The 18,194-nt window shown below is 40.6% G+C and overlaps 1 protein-coding gene across 1 annotated transcript in view; it reads right to left on the bottom strand.

Annotated features, from left to right (window-relative positions):
• Positions 1 to 9,433: 9,433 nt before the first annotated feature.
• The window catches only part of htr7c (5-hydroxytryptamine (serotonin) receptor 7c), a 29,693-nt gene continuing 20,932 nt past the window's right edge, over positions 9,434 to 18,194 (bottom strand). The window contains exon 2 of the mRNA XM_084359467.1: positions 9,434 to 11,628. Coding sequence (XP_084215593.1) covers positions 10,890 to 11,628 — 739 coding nt within the window. The 3' untranslated portion in view covers positions 9,434 to 10,889. The remainder of the gene's footprint in view (positions 11,629 to 18,194) is intronic.

Raw genomic sequence — 18,194 nt, 5'->3', positions numbered from 1 at the left:
TTTTCAATAGCTTCCAGGTCTTTGGACCGATTGACCCGAAATTTCTCCCAGATGTGGCCCTATACTGGCTGAACGAGACACAGCAGTCCCCATTGGATTCGGGTGGAATTTGTATTTTTGGTGAATATTTTAGTGAGAGGGACAATGTTTCATGAGGCTGGCTTAAGGCTGGGGTTAGGGTTAGGGTTAGGGTTATGGGGCTAGGGTTAGGGTTACGGTGGTCTTTCGACCGATTGACTCGAAATTGAACACAAATGTTCTCCATACTGGCGAAAGAAAGGCCAGCAGTTTTTATTGGATTTTAGTGAAATTTGTATTTTTGGTGAATATTTTAATGAAAAAAGTTGCCTTTTTCATGAAAACGTTGGCCGATTTTTTCAATAGCTTCCAGGTCTTTGGACCGATTGACTCGAAACTTCTCCCAGATGTGGCCCTATACTGGCTGAACGAGACACAGCAGTCCCCATTGGATTCGGTTGGAATTTGTATTTTTGGTGAATACTTTAGTGAAAGGGGGCCATTTTTCATGAAAACCTCCGTGGATTTTTTAAATAGCTTCCAGGTCTTTGGAATGATTGACTCAAAATTTCTCCCAAACGTGGTCCTATACTGGCTGAAAGAGACACAGCAGTCCCCATTGGATTCAGGTGGATTTTGTGTTTTTGGTCAATATTTGAAAGAAAAGTTGCGATTTTTCATGAAAACCTTGGCAGTTTTTTTCAATAGCTTCCAGGTCTTTGCAACGATTGACTCAAAATTTCTCCCAAATGTGGTCCTATACTGGCTGAACGAGACACAGCAGTCCCCATTGGATTCGGGTGGAATTTGTATTTCTGGTGAATATTCTAGTAAAAGGGGTCCATTTTTCATGAAAACCTTGGCCGATTTTTTCAATAGCTTCCAGGTCTTTGGAATGATTGACTTTAATATTCTCCCAAACGTGGCCCTTTTCCTGGGTGAAAGAGAGACAGCAGTCCCCATTGTATTCGGGTGGAATTTGTATTTTTGGTTAATATTTTAAAGAAAAGTGACGGGCCATCTTTCTTGAAAACCTCGGCCGATTTTTTCAATAGCTCCCAGGTCATTTGAACCATCGACTTGAAATCAACGGCCAAATGTCTTGTTAGACTGGTAGAATGAGACACATCAGTTTTTATTGGATTGTAGTGGAATTTCTATTTTTCATGAATATTTGAATGAAAAATCACCATTTTTGGCGAATACACTGCCCAATTTTTTTCAGTACGTCCCAGGTCATTTGAACCATCGACTCGAAATCAACGGCCAAATGTCTTGTTATACTTGTAGAATGAGACCCAGCAGTTTTTATTGGATTTTTGTAGAATTTGTATATTTCATGAATATTTTAAAGAAAAAACTATTTTTCATGAAAACATCGGACAATTTTTTCAGTAGCTCCGAGGTCATTTGTCGGATGGACTTGAAATCAATGTCACACGTCGTCCTACACTCGTTTAATGAGACACACTTCTTTAATTGGATTTTAGTGGAATTTGTATTTTTCATGAATACTTTAAAGAAAAAACACAATTTGTCATGAAAACATCGGACGATCTTTTCAAGACCTCCCAGGTCATTTGTCCCATTGACTCGAAATCAATGCCAAATGTCATCCTATACTGGTTGAATGAGACACACCGTTTTTTATTGGATTGTAGTAGAAAATTGTCATTTTTCATTGATATTTCAAAGAAAAAACACTATTGTTAATGAAAACATCTGCCGATTTTTTCAATAGCTCCCAGGTCATTTGTCCAAATCAGCCATTTTTCATGAGCTTGTGAACAGTTTATTTAAGGTCTTTAATGGTGCTGTTTAGAAATGGAGTCCTCTAACAAAAACAACCGGCATCAAGCACAACACAGATCCACAGAGCCCCTTTAAAAAAAAGGTTCGATATATGCTTCTTCAGTGTTTACAGGTATTGAACAAGTCAGATTTAAATTGATATTTTGAAAAAAACGAACTGTGACATTACCTTCCAACCCCATATGAGTGTGGGTATGGTCAATGTTTTTAATAAATGCACAATGAGCTCCCTGAAAACAGGATAATTTAGAAAGTGCAACTAGTTCAGTATACTGAACATACTAAGTGAATATAGACACAGGAGTATTAGACCATATGGGCAGTTTTCTAACACTCACATACGCACTTACAGATCTGTATCACAGTGCAAAACAATGGGCAGACTCATCCCATACACATTGTGTAGGAGGGCTGGGATTCTTGGCAGTCTGTGTCGTGAACATGTATGAAAATACAAGGCGATGAGTCAACACTCAGATGCTCCACAGCTCGAGTAAAACACAACATTCATGACAGTAAAATCAATAAAACGCAAGGAGGCAGAGATATCTAGTGTTCACTTTGAAGTGTACAGGGGCGGGTGCCCTCATGTACAGTTCCTTTGATGCTGGCAACCTTAAAAAGCATGCATTTACCTTCTAGCAGCATGACAGAATCTAATTACAGAAAGCTGCCCCCAGAAAATAAAATGAGAGCAAAGAAACTATTTTGGCTGTCACTTTGACACTTTGCAGATAACTTCTCTGCATGTTAATTTGCTACAGGCCCATCCCCGTGGCATGGACTATCAGCAGACTCTCGTGCTGTGATTGGCCGCTGGTGGTGGCCGTGGGAGGAAGTTGATATTTCAGGACACAGCACATAAATCGGATTAACGCATAATTGACATGTTTACTGGGGTATTTATAGCTTCCATTTGATTGGGAAGTAGGGAACAAGGCTAAATTCATGGTCCAATTACATTTGAGGATATAACTGCTGGGTACACATGTGCCCACGCTACCTTACAAATCTGATTTACATCGCTGTGTGCTTGGAATTAATTGAGGGTGACCTTGAAAAGGCGTAGGTAATTGGAATATTTCCTGCAGCTGCGGTTAAATGAATGAAAAATAGTGAAACATTCTGAACTAATATGATAACATTATGTAAATATACAACCTTCTTATAGCTTAACATGTCACATGGTGGGGCTACAGGAGAAGAGCATTCACAGTTAAATACGCTGTGTGTACTTTATTGGCTTCACCTTTTGTGATATCTATGTACCGTTCAAGTTTGAATCAGCTCCCTGTCACTGCCATTTGAAGCTAACAGATGTCATAGTTTTTGTGACATTACTGGTAGTAACCCTACATAGATGAGGGATTTTAGCATTGCTGTCTGGCACTGAAGGTGAGTGGAAAAGATGTTGACTTGAAGAATGGCTCAGGAGGTATAAAGCTGTGCAAAAAAAGGTGGTGATTTTATTTAACCGAAAATCACAAGGAAACAGATGAAAAAAGCAAAACTCTCAGGAAAAGTTATCACAGGTCAAAGAAGCAGACAAAAATCTGAAATACCACAGCCTCACAGCAAGCTACTACTGACAACAACTCTCCCACAACCTATATCTGAGCTGGCTTTATATAGACTACCACGCTTGGCCCCACCCTAATTGGACTCACAGATAATTTCACCAAGGTTAATACACATCGTACCAAACAAACCCATAAACCTGATGAGGGAATCCTGTGTAATTCAATGCCTTATAGGTTAAATAAGATATAATCCAACTAATTGAGCGTTCCACCCTCTGCCCAACCAGACACAGGTGGCCTTACTAAGCCTCATTTCAATGATTGCTGTAGGATATTTAGGGAATCTGGGCATGTGAAAAGGTACGTAGAATGAGCCCTTTTCACAACATCTATGTTGTTAAGTTGCTTTTGTGCTTTTGCGCAGTCACTCATCAATCATGGGATGGGTGGATAGTGATGTCCTTTTGCTTGTATGTGGTGCTGTTGTGTTTTATCTTTCACTGCTTGTGTTAACCACCCAGATCATCTTCTACTTTTTTACAGATAGTTCAAATGTGGCAAAAGAACTCACTTCCAGTTGTGCACAGCAAATGGAAAAATGCCCTCTTGACCCTTCCTAAGTCCCGCCAATTTTCGCTCTGTTGTCCAATAACTATGGGGCAAGCCATGTGATAGGTTTATCTATATTGAAAAGACAAACAAGTTAACAAGATAGGTAAAAGATGCTGCTCGGGGACCTCTAAAAGCGACACTAGACATCTTGACCGTGTGGAAGGTGTTGTTGTTTACTCTTTTCCAAAAACCCGAGACAAATTTTGATTGATGTAAAAGTGGATTAGCATGTGTGCTGGACCTCACGCAGTCACCATCTTGCTTTTGTTGCCAGATTTGACTATATTTGGATGAAAAGTGGAGCTGAGGAACATACTGATTGGATCTGACTGAGAACCCAAGCTACTTGTCAATCATAAGGTATCCAGGCCCTAAAGCATACTTTGCTTTATCTTCTATTTTACTCGAAATGGGACCATAATTTACTAAATGGACATCATGCTGAATCGACAAAGAGTTGAAAGTGGCAATTGAGACCACAAAGTCATTAGAAAACTGTTTACTGAAGTTATAAATCAAGTGAGAATGTAACCCGGGTGAGAAAACCCTTACTAATTTATTCCCTTGCCCTTTTAAAACAAACTATGACGTGAGGCCGTACGTCATCACGTCACGCCGTTACGTCGTCACGTGACAGAGCGCATCTGGAAACACCAGTAATATAGCCAGTGTGGCTTGCCGCGGCGGTAGCAAGAGGAGCTGCTGGGGAAATGTTTGCCGCAGGAGCCATCTACCGGAGCCATTGAACGTCTGACTGCCGAGCCGTTGCCGATTTAAATCGTGGGATTTGGCCAGGGTTGATGGCGAGCTAGAGCCTGGTCGCGAAGCCTGAAGACTGCGCCTTGAAAGAACCTACTGAACCTCCACTGCTCACTGTCGGGCTGGTAGGAGGCTCCATTGTGCAGCCGCTCCTCTTCTTAATTCTTGCCACACGCACGGCCCACACACACTTTCACTCCCCAACATGGACTTTTTCTTTCTTCCCACTGGACATTCAAATAGGGGCCCGTTGCACTGAGCGTGTGCCTCGCCTGTACAGGCGAAGTCGAACTCTCCCTTTTTGGGCAATGATGGAACTGTGAGCTGCAACGTCATTTAAAGGAGAAATGATGAACTGAATTGTATATAGCATTTTCTATGAATGGCCATTTGTATTTCTATTCTATTTATCACTGCTAAATACCTAATGTCTGTGGTTCACAACTTATAAAATATGGTGTACTAAATCTAAGCTGCCTTCAGTGTCTTTTTCTCCACTCCAAGAGTCAACCTGGGTCTTCTGAATTTAGCCCAATCAATAAGTGGGTTGTTGGCTAACTGCTAGTACCAAACCTAAAACTTAAATAGGGTAGCGTACCTGTTACAAGAAGGTAATTTTCTCTAAAGCTTACAGACATTCAAACTTCTTACTGAGACCAGTGGAGTTGCCCCTTGCTGGCCGTTACAAAGAATGCAGGTTTAAGGCATTCCTGAATTGGTTCACTTTTTAGACCTGAAAGCTCCATCCATATTCATCACAGTCTATGGTCTTAACGTTGCGAGTAGTTCAAGAACAGTGATTTTCCCCTCTCAGGCTGTTTCATATGAATTGTTTATACAGGCTTGAAAAGGGATGAGTGCAGTATTACATAAGAAAGAAGCAAGGCTTAGAGAAACAATGAGAAATGTTCTTACACCTGATATATAACATGAAATTAAATATAAAACATACAGTCCATAGGTGTTGTCTGTGTCATATGCAACACACATGATATATTATATAAAATCTTACCAACAAGTATAAATCTGTGTCATGTATGACAAAATAGAAAAATATTGTGTGTTCATTGTATGCCAATCGTAAAATTATACATGTTGCAGCATTTGTATACGTATTTGTATTGTGTCCTTTGCTGGTCAACGTAATCTGCTGTTTTGCTGTAGGAATGGTTAAACAAAGGCTCTGTCCTGATCACTGAGTGTTTACATGGGGAGGTGTAAGGGACGCATTGCAAGATTGTAAAGATGTAGTGCTTCAGATCTCTTTCCCCATGCTTAATCAAAGCTTCCCTACTTAATTACTGGGGCAGATTAAAAATAGCAAAGCCAGAGTGTATGTTCCCCGTCAGCCCCCACAGCCTGTCAGAACTGGCAACTGAGCCTGTGGGCAGCATATGTGAAAGACTCATCTGCTACTATCCTTTCTCCCTTTAATGAATTTACTACATGACACGAAAACATTTCAGCCCCTTCTCCCCTTCAGTGATAGCAATGAAACACATCGGGAGTCAGTGCAGGAGCAGAGCCACGCTCACTGAGAGAGTGGGCACTCCTCTAGGGCACAATGGTGCTCATTCCCCGAGAGTAACGCCTGTTGACATGGCTGCTGGGAGACTGGACATCTTAGGGGAGACACACCAAGTCCACAAAAGCTGCCTGCTTTTTCATGTGCTAAAACAAAATGTCAACATGCTTGCCGAGGCCATGCTCCTGCTCTTTACTTCAGGGAGATTTTTATGTCGCTGTGCCCCAAATAGACACGCATTAGGACACATAGCCTCATTTAAATAGATTTTATCCGTTGGAGTCTGATATAGGTTTTCGCTGTTGTTGAATTAGTGCTGAATTATGTAACAGTATGTGTTCAGAGGACTTGGCGAGATCCTCGTGATGACAATGGAAAGTATAATTAGAAAAGTCCTTATGCTCCAATTGGGAACAGTCGCACCAAATAATTTGACAGAAGGCAACATGCAGGAATTGGCCAAATGTACCGCCAACCCAAACAAGCAGATGCTTTTTTTTTTTTAGAATATTAGGTGATGACAGTAAAGGATATTAAAACAGTTTTGGAAATTTGGACTGATATCAGCAAGATTTTTGAGCCAAATGTAATGCAGGTAGCAGCCAGAAAACATGAATACAAAGGTTACTTTCTGTTGGCATTACATGAAGAGTTCATTTGTACATCAGGCACACTAAAAAAGGACTAAAATCCAATAAGAAAGAGCTGTGTCTCATTCAACCAGTACAGGAAAACATCTTGGCAGTGATTTTGAGTCAATGGGTCACATGACCTTGAAGCTATTTAAAAAACAATGATGATTTTTTATTAAAAACTTGAATAAAAATATAAAGAATTTTCATCTAAAAAAATTAAAAAGTACAACAAAGAAAACAGTAGATATCTTGCCAAAACAACCCAGCACCGGTTTGATTCTTATTCTCTGAAGTGCACAACTGAAAAACACGAGTTAGGAAAATTCATCAAAACGGAGACAACTGTTTTTGCAAACGAACCTTTCAGGTGTTTAATGATACCATACACACCATGAGATGCACATCAGGTTTGTACTTAATTTATTACAATAAAATAAAACCAGTTTTGCTTGGGAAAACAACACACGCAGTGACCTTTTGATATTTTGATGCTTCCTGGCTTGAGTCATTGATTGTTGGTTGGTGAGTTGGTGATCCAGTGCAATCAGTAGGTCAAAATTGACCAAATACCTGCAAATCTAGACATTCTCATCACTCTCAGCTGTACGTTGTGCTAATTACTAAATGTTAACATGCTAAAACACTAAATTAAGATGGTGAACTCTGTGACTGCTAGTCAAACTCAACTGTGGTTCCTTTCATCTCTACGGAGCTTTAGCTCAACGATTTTGTTGTACGACCTGCAGCTTTAATGTTCGACTTTACTTTCACCACTCTCATACTGTCATTTTCAGCTACAGAGTCTGATATTACTCTCAGGAGTTGGTGGAGAACAAACAGAGCTTAAACTGAGTGAATCTTCGCCAGGTGTCCAGAGACACGATTCCAAATGGATGCTAATGTTGCCCCCGGGGCAGGATCTAGGCACATGCCAAGGGCCTCCTTGCCAGTAGGGGGCCCAGACAGAGGGGAAAAGAACATCAACTGCCTACGTGAAATAAATATAACATATATTTTAAAATATTAATATACAAGTATAAAAATCTAAGACTCTTCAATCTAAAACTTTATTTCAATGTTTATACATTTATTTATACTTTATTAAACGGACTGTAAATAATGTTAGCTATTGTTTTCGTACAAATACGTGACTAACAAATTGTGTATGAATACCAAAATGTAAATAGACAAGATAATATATGACCTAAATAAATATACAGTATAAAAATAGTTAAGCTAATGATAGGTAATTTCATTTATTTACCAAATATCATCTGGCAATATCTGCTGGATGTGTAAATAAACAACAGTTTGCTAAAATGTTTGCCATGCCAACTTAAAAAATGATTTTAGTGTGCTGATGTTAGCCATCAGTTTAGCCTCAATGCTAGCCCAAGTGTAAACCCACCGTGACATCACTCAATTGTTTCCAGCTACTGCCTTCTTGGTTTTATGGAGCCTGAAGTCAACATATTTGGATGGTAGGCTGGAGTTGGGGAGAATATCCTAACTGGATCTCACTGAGAAGCAGAGGAAATGCCACAGAAGCTCTAACTCTAAATGGGAGATATTTTATACAATTTGACATCATGCTGTATTGAAGAAGACGCAAAAACTATAAACTCTTTAAAACTTCTATAAACTCATTAGGAAACTGTTGAGGTAGTAAATCAAGAGAGAAGTTTGGTCATTTCTCATAATCTTACATACAATCAGAGTTCTTTTTGAAACCAGTGTCGTCACCCCCTGCTGGCCTTTAGAAAGAATGCAAGGCACTGCTGCATTCTGCTTCACTTTTCAGACTACATCCATATGTTGTACAGTAAATCATACAGCTTCACAGGCTTTATTTTGACGATTATTTGAACTAATAATTGCCCAACAAATTAACCTCAAACATAATAAGTCGGTAGTGAACTGAGATGGTTGCAGTTATTAACACCTGACTGCCTACTACTGCAACCTTTTCTATTTGTGAGGTTAAGTGTGACTTATTCCCTACTGCTCTGAGCATTTGAACTACTTACCTTCTGACCACAACACACAACACATTGCACATATCCGACTCTACCTCTCCTGTGTCTCCACAGGACAGTTTCAGTCATGAAAGCCAGCAGACAGCTGTCACCCAGACTCTGAATAAAAGATTTTGCTTCGAGCAGACAGAGAATAAAGGCGTCTTTTTTGGGTCACTGTCCCCAAACATGTCTCCAGAGTCTTTGCAGTAGCACAGCGGCCTTGGTATTATTTCTTTAGAAATGCCATGAATGTTTGAACAGCTTCTAGCGGGCCTTAAGGTGAGTCTTTATTCCTCGCCATAGACCTAACAATCTAGTCAGCGTGGATAATGAATTTTGTACGACAAACTGTGTGCATCTTTTGAAAAGAATTTGCTCTGTGGAGCTATAACGCAATGAGACCTGTGTGGATTGTCTCCTGTTTGAAAATGAGATAAAAAGAATAATTCTTAGTTACAGAAGTACAACTCCATCACTGAAGCAGTTATGTGTGCATTAATGTATATCATCTGAAGTTATGAATGTAGGCCATGGTATCATTTAAGTGTTTCTTTATTTACAAAGTGATGAAATGCTTTGCCATTCCCCCAGCTTCTTTGTGAGGGTAATGACAAAGCGGTCAGACAGAGCAATCACAGAGCTGTTGTAGACAGATCGATCTTACACAATATAAAATAGCAGTTAATTACAAAATGATGAAAGACACCGGTACATCTGTTTGGAGTAATTGTACAGTATTTTCAAAAATCGAGGTAGAAAAAGCACACACTGCTTGACGGATTACTGATTTGACACGGGTTCATACAGGTCACCAAAGAGTTCAAATTGGACTGTAGTCAGCAGTGAAGTGACCATATCCTGGTTCAAAAGGGAAAAAGAAACACTGCTGACAACCAGTGGAGCAAATGAGTCTCAAGAACATGTAGATTCTTAAAGTGAAACTGCAGAGTTCAACAGGTTTAACTAGCTGCTTAAAACAATGAGGTTCAGCAGCCACATGTGGAATGAAACCAATGAAGGCAAAATGACATGAGTGAAAAAAGTCCAGAGCATCAAGATTCGATGTCACATACAGTATTGAGTTTGAACTCAAGTGAGCGATCAAGTGTTTGGGTGAAACATGGAAACACTTCTGCCAAATTGTCATCTACTATTCAAAATCTTTTATTACTTATGTATACAGTGGCATGTAAGACAAGTATGTTTCATGCAGACACTAAACAGAACACTTTCAGTTTCTTTTTTATAGCAACAAACACTGAGATTTCATGAATGGAAAATGCTTTTTAGCACAATTCTCCACCCACCTCCATTCCCTTGGCATCACCACATCTTAAAACATTTGTGAAATATTTACGGTGCTCCTGTTAAATTTAGCGAGAGGACCAAATTGAAAGCGATGACTGAAGTGATATAAATAATATTTAATCCTGGCACAAAGCACGATACACCTCCAAGTGTTCCACTTTCTGTTTTGAAATCAATCTGGGATGGGCTCAAATGCATGTTGAGATAAAGATGTTCAGAAGACAATACGCCATAAAACAAATGCTTTTCCTTATCAAACATCAATTTTGTTAATATACAGAAATCTGTTAGCTTTCTGTTCCCTTTGAAAGCCCTCTGATGATGGATTGTGTTTACATGTCATTTCCTTTGTCACCACATTATCCTACCATAAATCCGGAGCCAGGACGGAATTGTGGCATATGCACAAAAGCAGTGTCGACTTGAATAGCGCATCAAGTACGCTCTATGATTTTCTTTCCCAAAATAGAATGACTGAGTCACACACACACTGAAATGATTGTGCTGTCTCTCTGCCTTTGCAGAGGGGCTATAGAGCCACCAACAGTGACTCGCATTCTGTCAGTCTTTGTCTTATCTACAGGCCTGTGTACACTTCGCCCTTTAAGCACCGACTGTACAAGCACAGGGCCACCATACCCCACTTTGAGAGAGTCAATACAGGCTGCTGAAGTACCCTGCTTTAAACCTTAAGAGCCTCGTGCACGCCCACAGCAGACAGACGGCGGTTGATGTTGCGATAACGACAGCGGAGAAGGTCACGATAAGTGGACCGCAGGTCTCGATTGAAGAAGGCGTAGATGAAGGGGTTCATTAGGGAGTTGGCGTAGCCTAACCAGAGCAGAGTGCGCTCCAGCCAGATTGGCACACAGCTACACTCCACTCCGCAGATAAAGGGCCTGGCAGTGGACAGGATGAAGAATGGCAACCAGCACACGGCAAAGACCCCCACAATCACCCCCAGTGTTGTCGCTGCTTTCTGCTCCCGCTTGAAGATGGAGATGTTTCTGCGTTCACGGTTCAGCAGGCGGGACAAGGCGGCACAGTCCTCCGCTACACCGGGCGGCTTCAGTCCCTGCATTCGCAGTGCCTCATTAGCCACTGTTTCAAGGCGCTCACGGCGCGAAAGGTCAGTGAAGCGGTGCTTGGCGCCGCTCTTGCGAGCTGCCCTGAAGATCTTGTAGTACATGACCAGCATGACCAGCATAGGGATGTAGAAGGCTACAGCTGTGGAATAGATGGTGTAGCCAAAGTCTTGGCTAATGAGGCACACACCGGCTGTGTGGACGTTTTTAGCCCAGCCGCAGAAAGGTGGCAGGGTGATGGAGGCTGACACCAGCCAAACTCCCAGGATCATCTTTGCCATCAGCTGACCGTTCTGCCGCGCTGGGTAGGTGAGGGGCCTTGTGATCCCCAGATATCTATGAGGAAAGGAGACAGAAGAAGCATCAGTATTAACTTCCAGGAAGCTTTTCAACATAGGACTAAAGGCAGTTGAAGCTACCTTGATATTTGCTCTGAAACCCTTTCGTAGCCTGTCTGTACAGAAGCTTCATCATAGCAGAGACATGGGCGGTAATTACACATCACATTTAATGTTGGTTTTCATTGAGATGAAACAGCATCAGTGCAGTAGCATCAAATACATGTCCACTCATTTTAAAGGTAGACATTTCACTAAGAGGTCAGAAGCTTTGTTACTGCCTACAGGGCCTTACTTTGACTTTGCAGGAGCTTTACAGGTAGAGCGGGAGCTATCAATCAAACGGGCAGCTCAGTAGTTTCAAATAGCAGCTGGAGGTGTCAGAAAAATAAAGATAAAGTGAGGTGTGAAAGCCTTGAATTTGTACGAAACTGGGAAAATGGCCACTATTCTCACAAAATGATGAATCTGTGTGTACATCTCAGCGTGTTTTGGCTGTATGCCCGCAATCTTCATCAGTGTTAAATACGTCATTGATGAAAGCTGTATCTTTGACACTCCCGGCTGTTTTTCTTGTTTGTGCTCTATTGTTAATCAAGATGAAAAGCTTTAGGGAGCCCCGGCCAATTTGCCTTGTCGTCCACCAATGATGCTATCAGCGCTGTGGACAAATTCAGCTCAGTCAGCCTGGGTGGGCTTCTTCCCTTTATCAGCACTTTTACATGTTGAGCTTATACAAGTCAGGTACTGCCTAAAAGTTTCACACATGAGCCTTAAAGTTAATAAAGTGCGATTTTGTGCGTGTTATAAATGCAATGAGCCTGTGTAAATCTGTACTTAATATTCTGTTACATTCAGATTGAAGGACAGGCATTAATTAAAAAGCATGCCTAATGCCAAAATGAATCTGAAATCCATTCCAGTGCATTTTAAAACTTGACTGGCACACAGCTCAGCAACAAAAAGTCATTTGGATATACAAAGTCGTACTAATCCAAGATTTTATTCATCACATGCTAATTGGCTTTAGAAAATATCGGGACTCCGGTCCAGCATCTCTGCTGCAACCCGCGGCTTGTTAACAACTGACAACCCTCAGTGCAGGTGGTATTGATCACCATCAGAATCACTTGGAAAGGACAATACGTCTACAACTGCACTGCAGCTGAAAGCACCCCATTATTCAACGAACAGATCTGACACCAATATCTGTTAATCAGCTTCAAAAAGCTGCACAGAGTCGCCACATGTGTTATTTAACGTGCACCTGAGGCATGCGACTGACATGCAACTCATGTCAGTATCTGTCAGAGTTGCCATGACAGCAAGTGAAACGTCCATCATCCATCAGAGACAGCTGTCATTATTTTGTCGCCTGTGGCAGCTCAGGTGGACAGGTGGCTGTGAAGACGACCATTAACCATGAGATGTTTTTTTTCTCTGCTGTAAGTCAAATTTGGATTGCATATAAGTCACTCTGAACTGAGAAATCAGAAGCTTAGACAGTAACTTTGTCGTTCCCCTTTTAAACTCTGGTTCGACACACTATTACAATGTCCTCCTTAAAGATCCCTTGGCTCAGATTACTTGTGCTCACTGAATATTATGTAACAATTACTGTTTATTCAACTACCAATCCCTTCAACCACTGCTCTGCCTAGCTTACAACCTGCGCTTTAAATGTTCTTAAGTCTTACAAAGGGCCACTGAACACATCCAGGCGAGCAATGTCAAATAGATGCAAGACAGACCCTGAGATGGGTACACTCCATGCTGTGGGAATTCTTGAAATGCATAATGGAAACCCAGTAATGCAACACTTCTCTCTGAATGCATTATTCAATGATAAGGAAGGTGGCTGTGGTGCTTATTTGTGGGGATGTTTGCGTGTCTGTGGGGGTGGAGGGCAGTTCTCCGCAAAACTATGACTCATCTTTGGCCCTTTAGAAGGCAGAGCTTTTTTCAGACGAGACAAAAACCTCTCACCAGCCTTGTGAGACAAACAACTAGGCCAGGTTGAATAAAATGGGGAACAGTTTAACACTTCTTTACCATGGCTTCCTGCATGTGTTTTAGAAAGATTAGCTGATGCATCTGTGATACCTGTGGTTGATTTTATCTAGTGCATTTTGACATAAGAGGATTAAACTTCACCATCTCTGGTGAGCCAGTGATAGAATACAGAATACATGGAAGCTATCAAATAATGAGCACTGCAAAATGTGACATACACAATCAATAACAGCAGCATTAAAATGTGGAACACATGGAAATATGTACAATAATGAAATGTAAACAAAACTTGTGACATGAATCAGTGAATTATTAAAACTAAAAAAATGATAATAAAATAAAGCTATAAATACAACACTGACACATCATCTCTTTTAAAGTTGCAATATGTAAGAATTGTCAACCTGTTGATATCATACTAAAAACAGATAGAGGGTAGCATATCCCTACAGTAACCAGCTCGCAGTCAGGACTGGGAGCTTGGAGCTGCAGGGAAGTGTTGGTGTTTACAGTGCTCGCACAGCGCTAGCTGGTTAGCATGCTAACTTCAGTACATATCTCTGCAACACAATACACACACGTCCTTACGTCAAAATAATTTCTCCACATTCTGTTGACCACTTTAGTTCATTTTTCAATGTTTTCAACTAAAATTCTTGCATATTACATGTTTAAAGTTGTAAGTAAACGGTGACTTATTTACACATCCAGCAGACAAAGTGCAACATTAACATTCATTTGGAGTTGTATCTCTGTCTACCTGATGAATGCAAGTCCAAGATTCACTGTGCTTTTAGCTCTGTTCTCCACATTATACATTTCTGGAAACCACAGTTAAGTAAAGTTTGTATGTTTCATAGGTATAATTTCAACATTTCTACTATACGTATCACATCACCTTCAGATAACAGGTATACTATATAATACATGCTTACAAGCCATGGCAATGGCTGCACATGCAAATGCAGCGATCGGTAGCTTCTCCAAGTGTCACTACATTTTGTTCAGCGTCTTAAGTAAGTATTACCTGTGACATAATTTCATTCATCAGCATTGGAGAAGAAATTGCAGGTTTTGGATTAAGAGCAGCGGACTTTGAGACAATCACTGCTCACAGCATCGTTTGACCATTCAACCTGACCAGCCTGAGCAGCCCAGGGAGGAGAGGAAGAGAGTCAGGCTAAGAGCCATGCCGTGCATCTTTTTCGTAATCCTAACAGTGTTTTTTGTGCCTAAACCTAACCAGACCATAAGCACAGTTTTGTCACAATATAAAAAATAAAAACTCAACATAAAGAAATGTAACATTGCAACATATCTGTTGTTTGCAGAAACATATTGTCAACATTTATTCTGGTGACTGGGTTTCTCCTGAAGGACATATTCATCTTTTTAGCTGCTAAAAGCTCCAAATGCTATGGTGCTGGGCATGTAGTGTACAGTGAACAGTGGGTTTTTAAAGAGCTTTTAGCTGAATACAATTGCCTGCTGCAGCTGAAAGCTACATGCATGAGAGCTGTGACAGTGAATCAAAACCGATATCATAACAAGGGGCTTAATGATACTAACAAGCTCAGTAGAGCTGAGAGGGACTGCAGGTTATAATTCCCTGTGGGTTCACTACTACAAGAAACACCTCTCATTTGATCCATTGTCAATAAAAATATCTACTGAAGCAGCTTTAAATAACATTATTTTTCAGTATGGTGTCTGCAGTATGCAAGTAATACAAAAGACACAACATGTTTAAAATCACATGCGGTACCTGACACCTCAGGGAAAAGCGCATAATTGTGCTTAAAACAGCGGCAGCGGATTAGAATCACCTCCCAGAAAACACCGTGCACTCAACAGTAATGGTGACACTCACAGTTTGGAGGGTTTTTTTCCCATGTCTCAGGAGGATTTAGGGCACATCCACAGCCACAACTGCCTTCGGGGATTACCCAGCCACAGACAGTGTGCCCGAGCTAATGGAGAATTCCATTACTTCCGCTAGGCTACCAGCTAGGGCACGGTAAAGTGAACTATTTTCTGCGCTTGAACGCTGCAATCGGCCCTGGTGAGCAACAGTCGTCAGTCATCTCCAGGAGCACCTTGCAAACCTTTTATGTCTGAGAGAAGATACACAGTGAAATATTTACCAAGCTGCAGCTGGTTTGGGTGCAGGAGTGGTACATTAAGAACAGGTTCTCCTTAAAAGAAAGTAACAGGACAGAAGGGAAGCCTGTCAAATTGCTTCTTTTTTTTCTTTTTTTTTCAGAAACTTTCCACTGGAGACTCCTCACTCGTTCATCTCAACGAGGCATTTCAAATTCCTATGTCCCTGCACTTGAGGGCAATCCAAAATGAGCCTGTGAAACAGTGAAGTGTTGCCCATTTTAGGGAGAATGTCTTTTTTTTGTTGCAGCATGAGTGAAGTGGGCACTGAGATGCAGACGTCGCCTGAAATCAAAGCATTTTTGTTGAAGAACTGTCTCCTCAAGAACTGAGATGTGCAGCTTGCCTTCTTTTTACCCAGCAGTCAGTGTGTTTTTACTGCTTCAATGATTGGTTTGCTTTACGTAAAATGAATGAGTGTGAAAATCTGAAAACACCCAATCCATTGTTGACTATGTGCTCAGTGTAAACTGTTGCTGTTCAGGGTAAATCAGCTAGCAGATTGTTTTCTTTATGCTTTCTTTGGTGTTTGGTGTTCAAATATTTAGTTTTACTCGATGGACTTGAATTAAACCAGTAAATAAAAGAAATCAGAAATGAAAATGTGTTTATTACAGCAAAAGTGTCATTAGAGGTTTTACTCTGATAGACTGAAGAGCACCAAATCTGTCTAGTTAGAGTTGTGGGATTTCTCCGACATCAGACAACAACCTGAGTCCTCAAGGAATGCTCCGGCGCTCCATTTCTATTTGAGGCACCTCCGTAGGACAGAAATCGAGCTGCCTCCCTCACAAAGCACGCTGCACAACATTAGTGGAGCTGTAATTTCCTCTTCAGCAAGGAGGCAAAGGAGAAATCCAATCTGTTTCATTCTTTCATTCACACTGAATTCATCCTTACTCTGTCAAGTTCACACACAACTGCACCCGTTTAGGTTTGTTCTCCGACTCCTGCGCATGATAAGGTTGGGGTGAATGAGTAAAATAGCAGCAGTAGTCTTTTTTTATTCTCATTTAGAGTCTTACATAAGCCAAAGTGAGTCATCCCTGGACAGATGTACTTCTTCCTTGAGATTTGTCTGTTACCTCCAGCCAAAGGACTGCCAGCTTGGGTCAGACTGGTGTCAAATAGTCTGTGAATAAGTGTTGGCTCTTGTTTTAGCCTACACGTAGAAGCAGATGTCACAGAGACAAAGGAAATGCTTACCGGGAAGTTTATAGGTCAAAATTGTGTTTACTTTATGACGACTAAGGACTTTGTAAATCTTTTGAACAAAATGAGATCGTTTGTCACAGTTTCTGATGTTGATGACCTGACAGTAGTATTTCAAGTGTTGCACTTCTCTTGCCTGATTCGACTATGATATTAAGCATAAAAGGTCAGTTCACCCAAATTACAAATACACATATTCATCTACTTATCATCATGTTTCCACTTTCCTCTAATGATATAGTCATGGAGCTGCTAATTACACAATTACCTGTTAATGACTTTAGTATCGCTGAAATAGGGAGCCCATACTGTATGGGCTGCTAAGGTTTTGTATATTTCATTCACTTTTGGTTTTGGTGAAAAATAAGCACTCAGCCTGAATATTTTTAGCCACACTAGCTTTGCTGCTTGAGGGATTGAAAAGTCGGTCAGTCAGATGGTGCAACGCTTTGGTCCAGACGAAAATATCTCAAAAACTAGCTCCTGGATGGATTGCCTTGACATTTGTACAGATATTCATTTGATTGGACCGATTTGTTGATACGTTGGTGACCTTTTAATTTTGCATCTAGCGCCCCCAGCAGATCAAAGTACTAAGTACTGTTACTTTGGTTTAAGACCAAACTATTTATATAACCTGAATTTTGAATGTCACATTAGAAACCTAAAAAAGTAGTAAAGTGCCCTTTATCATTGAAGGAATATTACCAGAGCCAGACAGTTTTACCGGTCTTCTATGACCGGTCGGTCATAGAAGTAATTTTTTACTGTTTTTTAAATCCCTGCATGGCAATGCCCTGTCTTATCTGGCTGACGTGGTTAAAACATATGCGCTTGTTAGGTCCCTGAGATCCTCTGACTTGAACTTCTTGATTGTTCCTAAGGTCAAGACTAAAAGGCACAGAGAGGTAGCAGTTACGCCCCAAACTCAGGTCTTAGAGGCTCTTTAGACACTTTTTACCAAAGCTTTTATCTAATGGTTGCTTTATATTGTCCTATCCTGCTTTGTGAATTTTGTTTTTATTTTTATTTTCTTTATTGTTTGATCATAAATGTTATGATTATCTGCTTTTATGTTAAGCACTGTGTTTATTAATATTATTAATATTATTATTCCCATTAAAAACAACATTATGTAACTTAATCGCGCCAAATCGCACAAACAGACAATTTCTACAT

This window comes from Pagrus pagrus (genome assembly GCF_965226575.1).
Source record: "Pagrus pagrus genome assembly, chromosome: 8".
Lineage (NCBI taxonomy): Eukaryota > Metazoa > Chordata > Actinopteri > Spariformes > Sparidae > Pagrus > Pagrus pagrus.
This window is presented reverse-complemented; position numbering and strand designations above follow the sequence as displayed.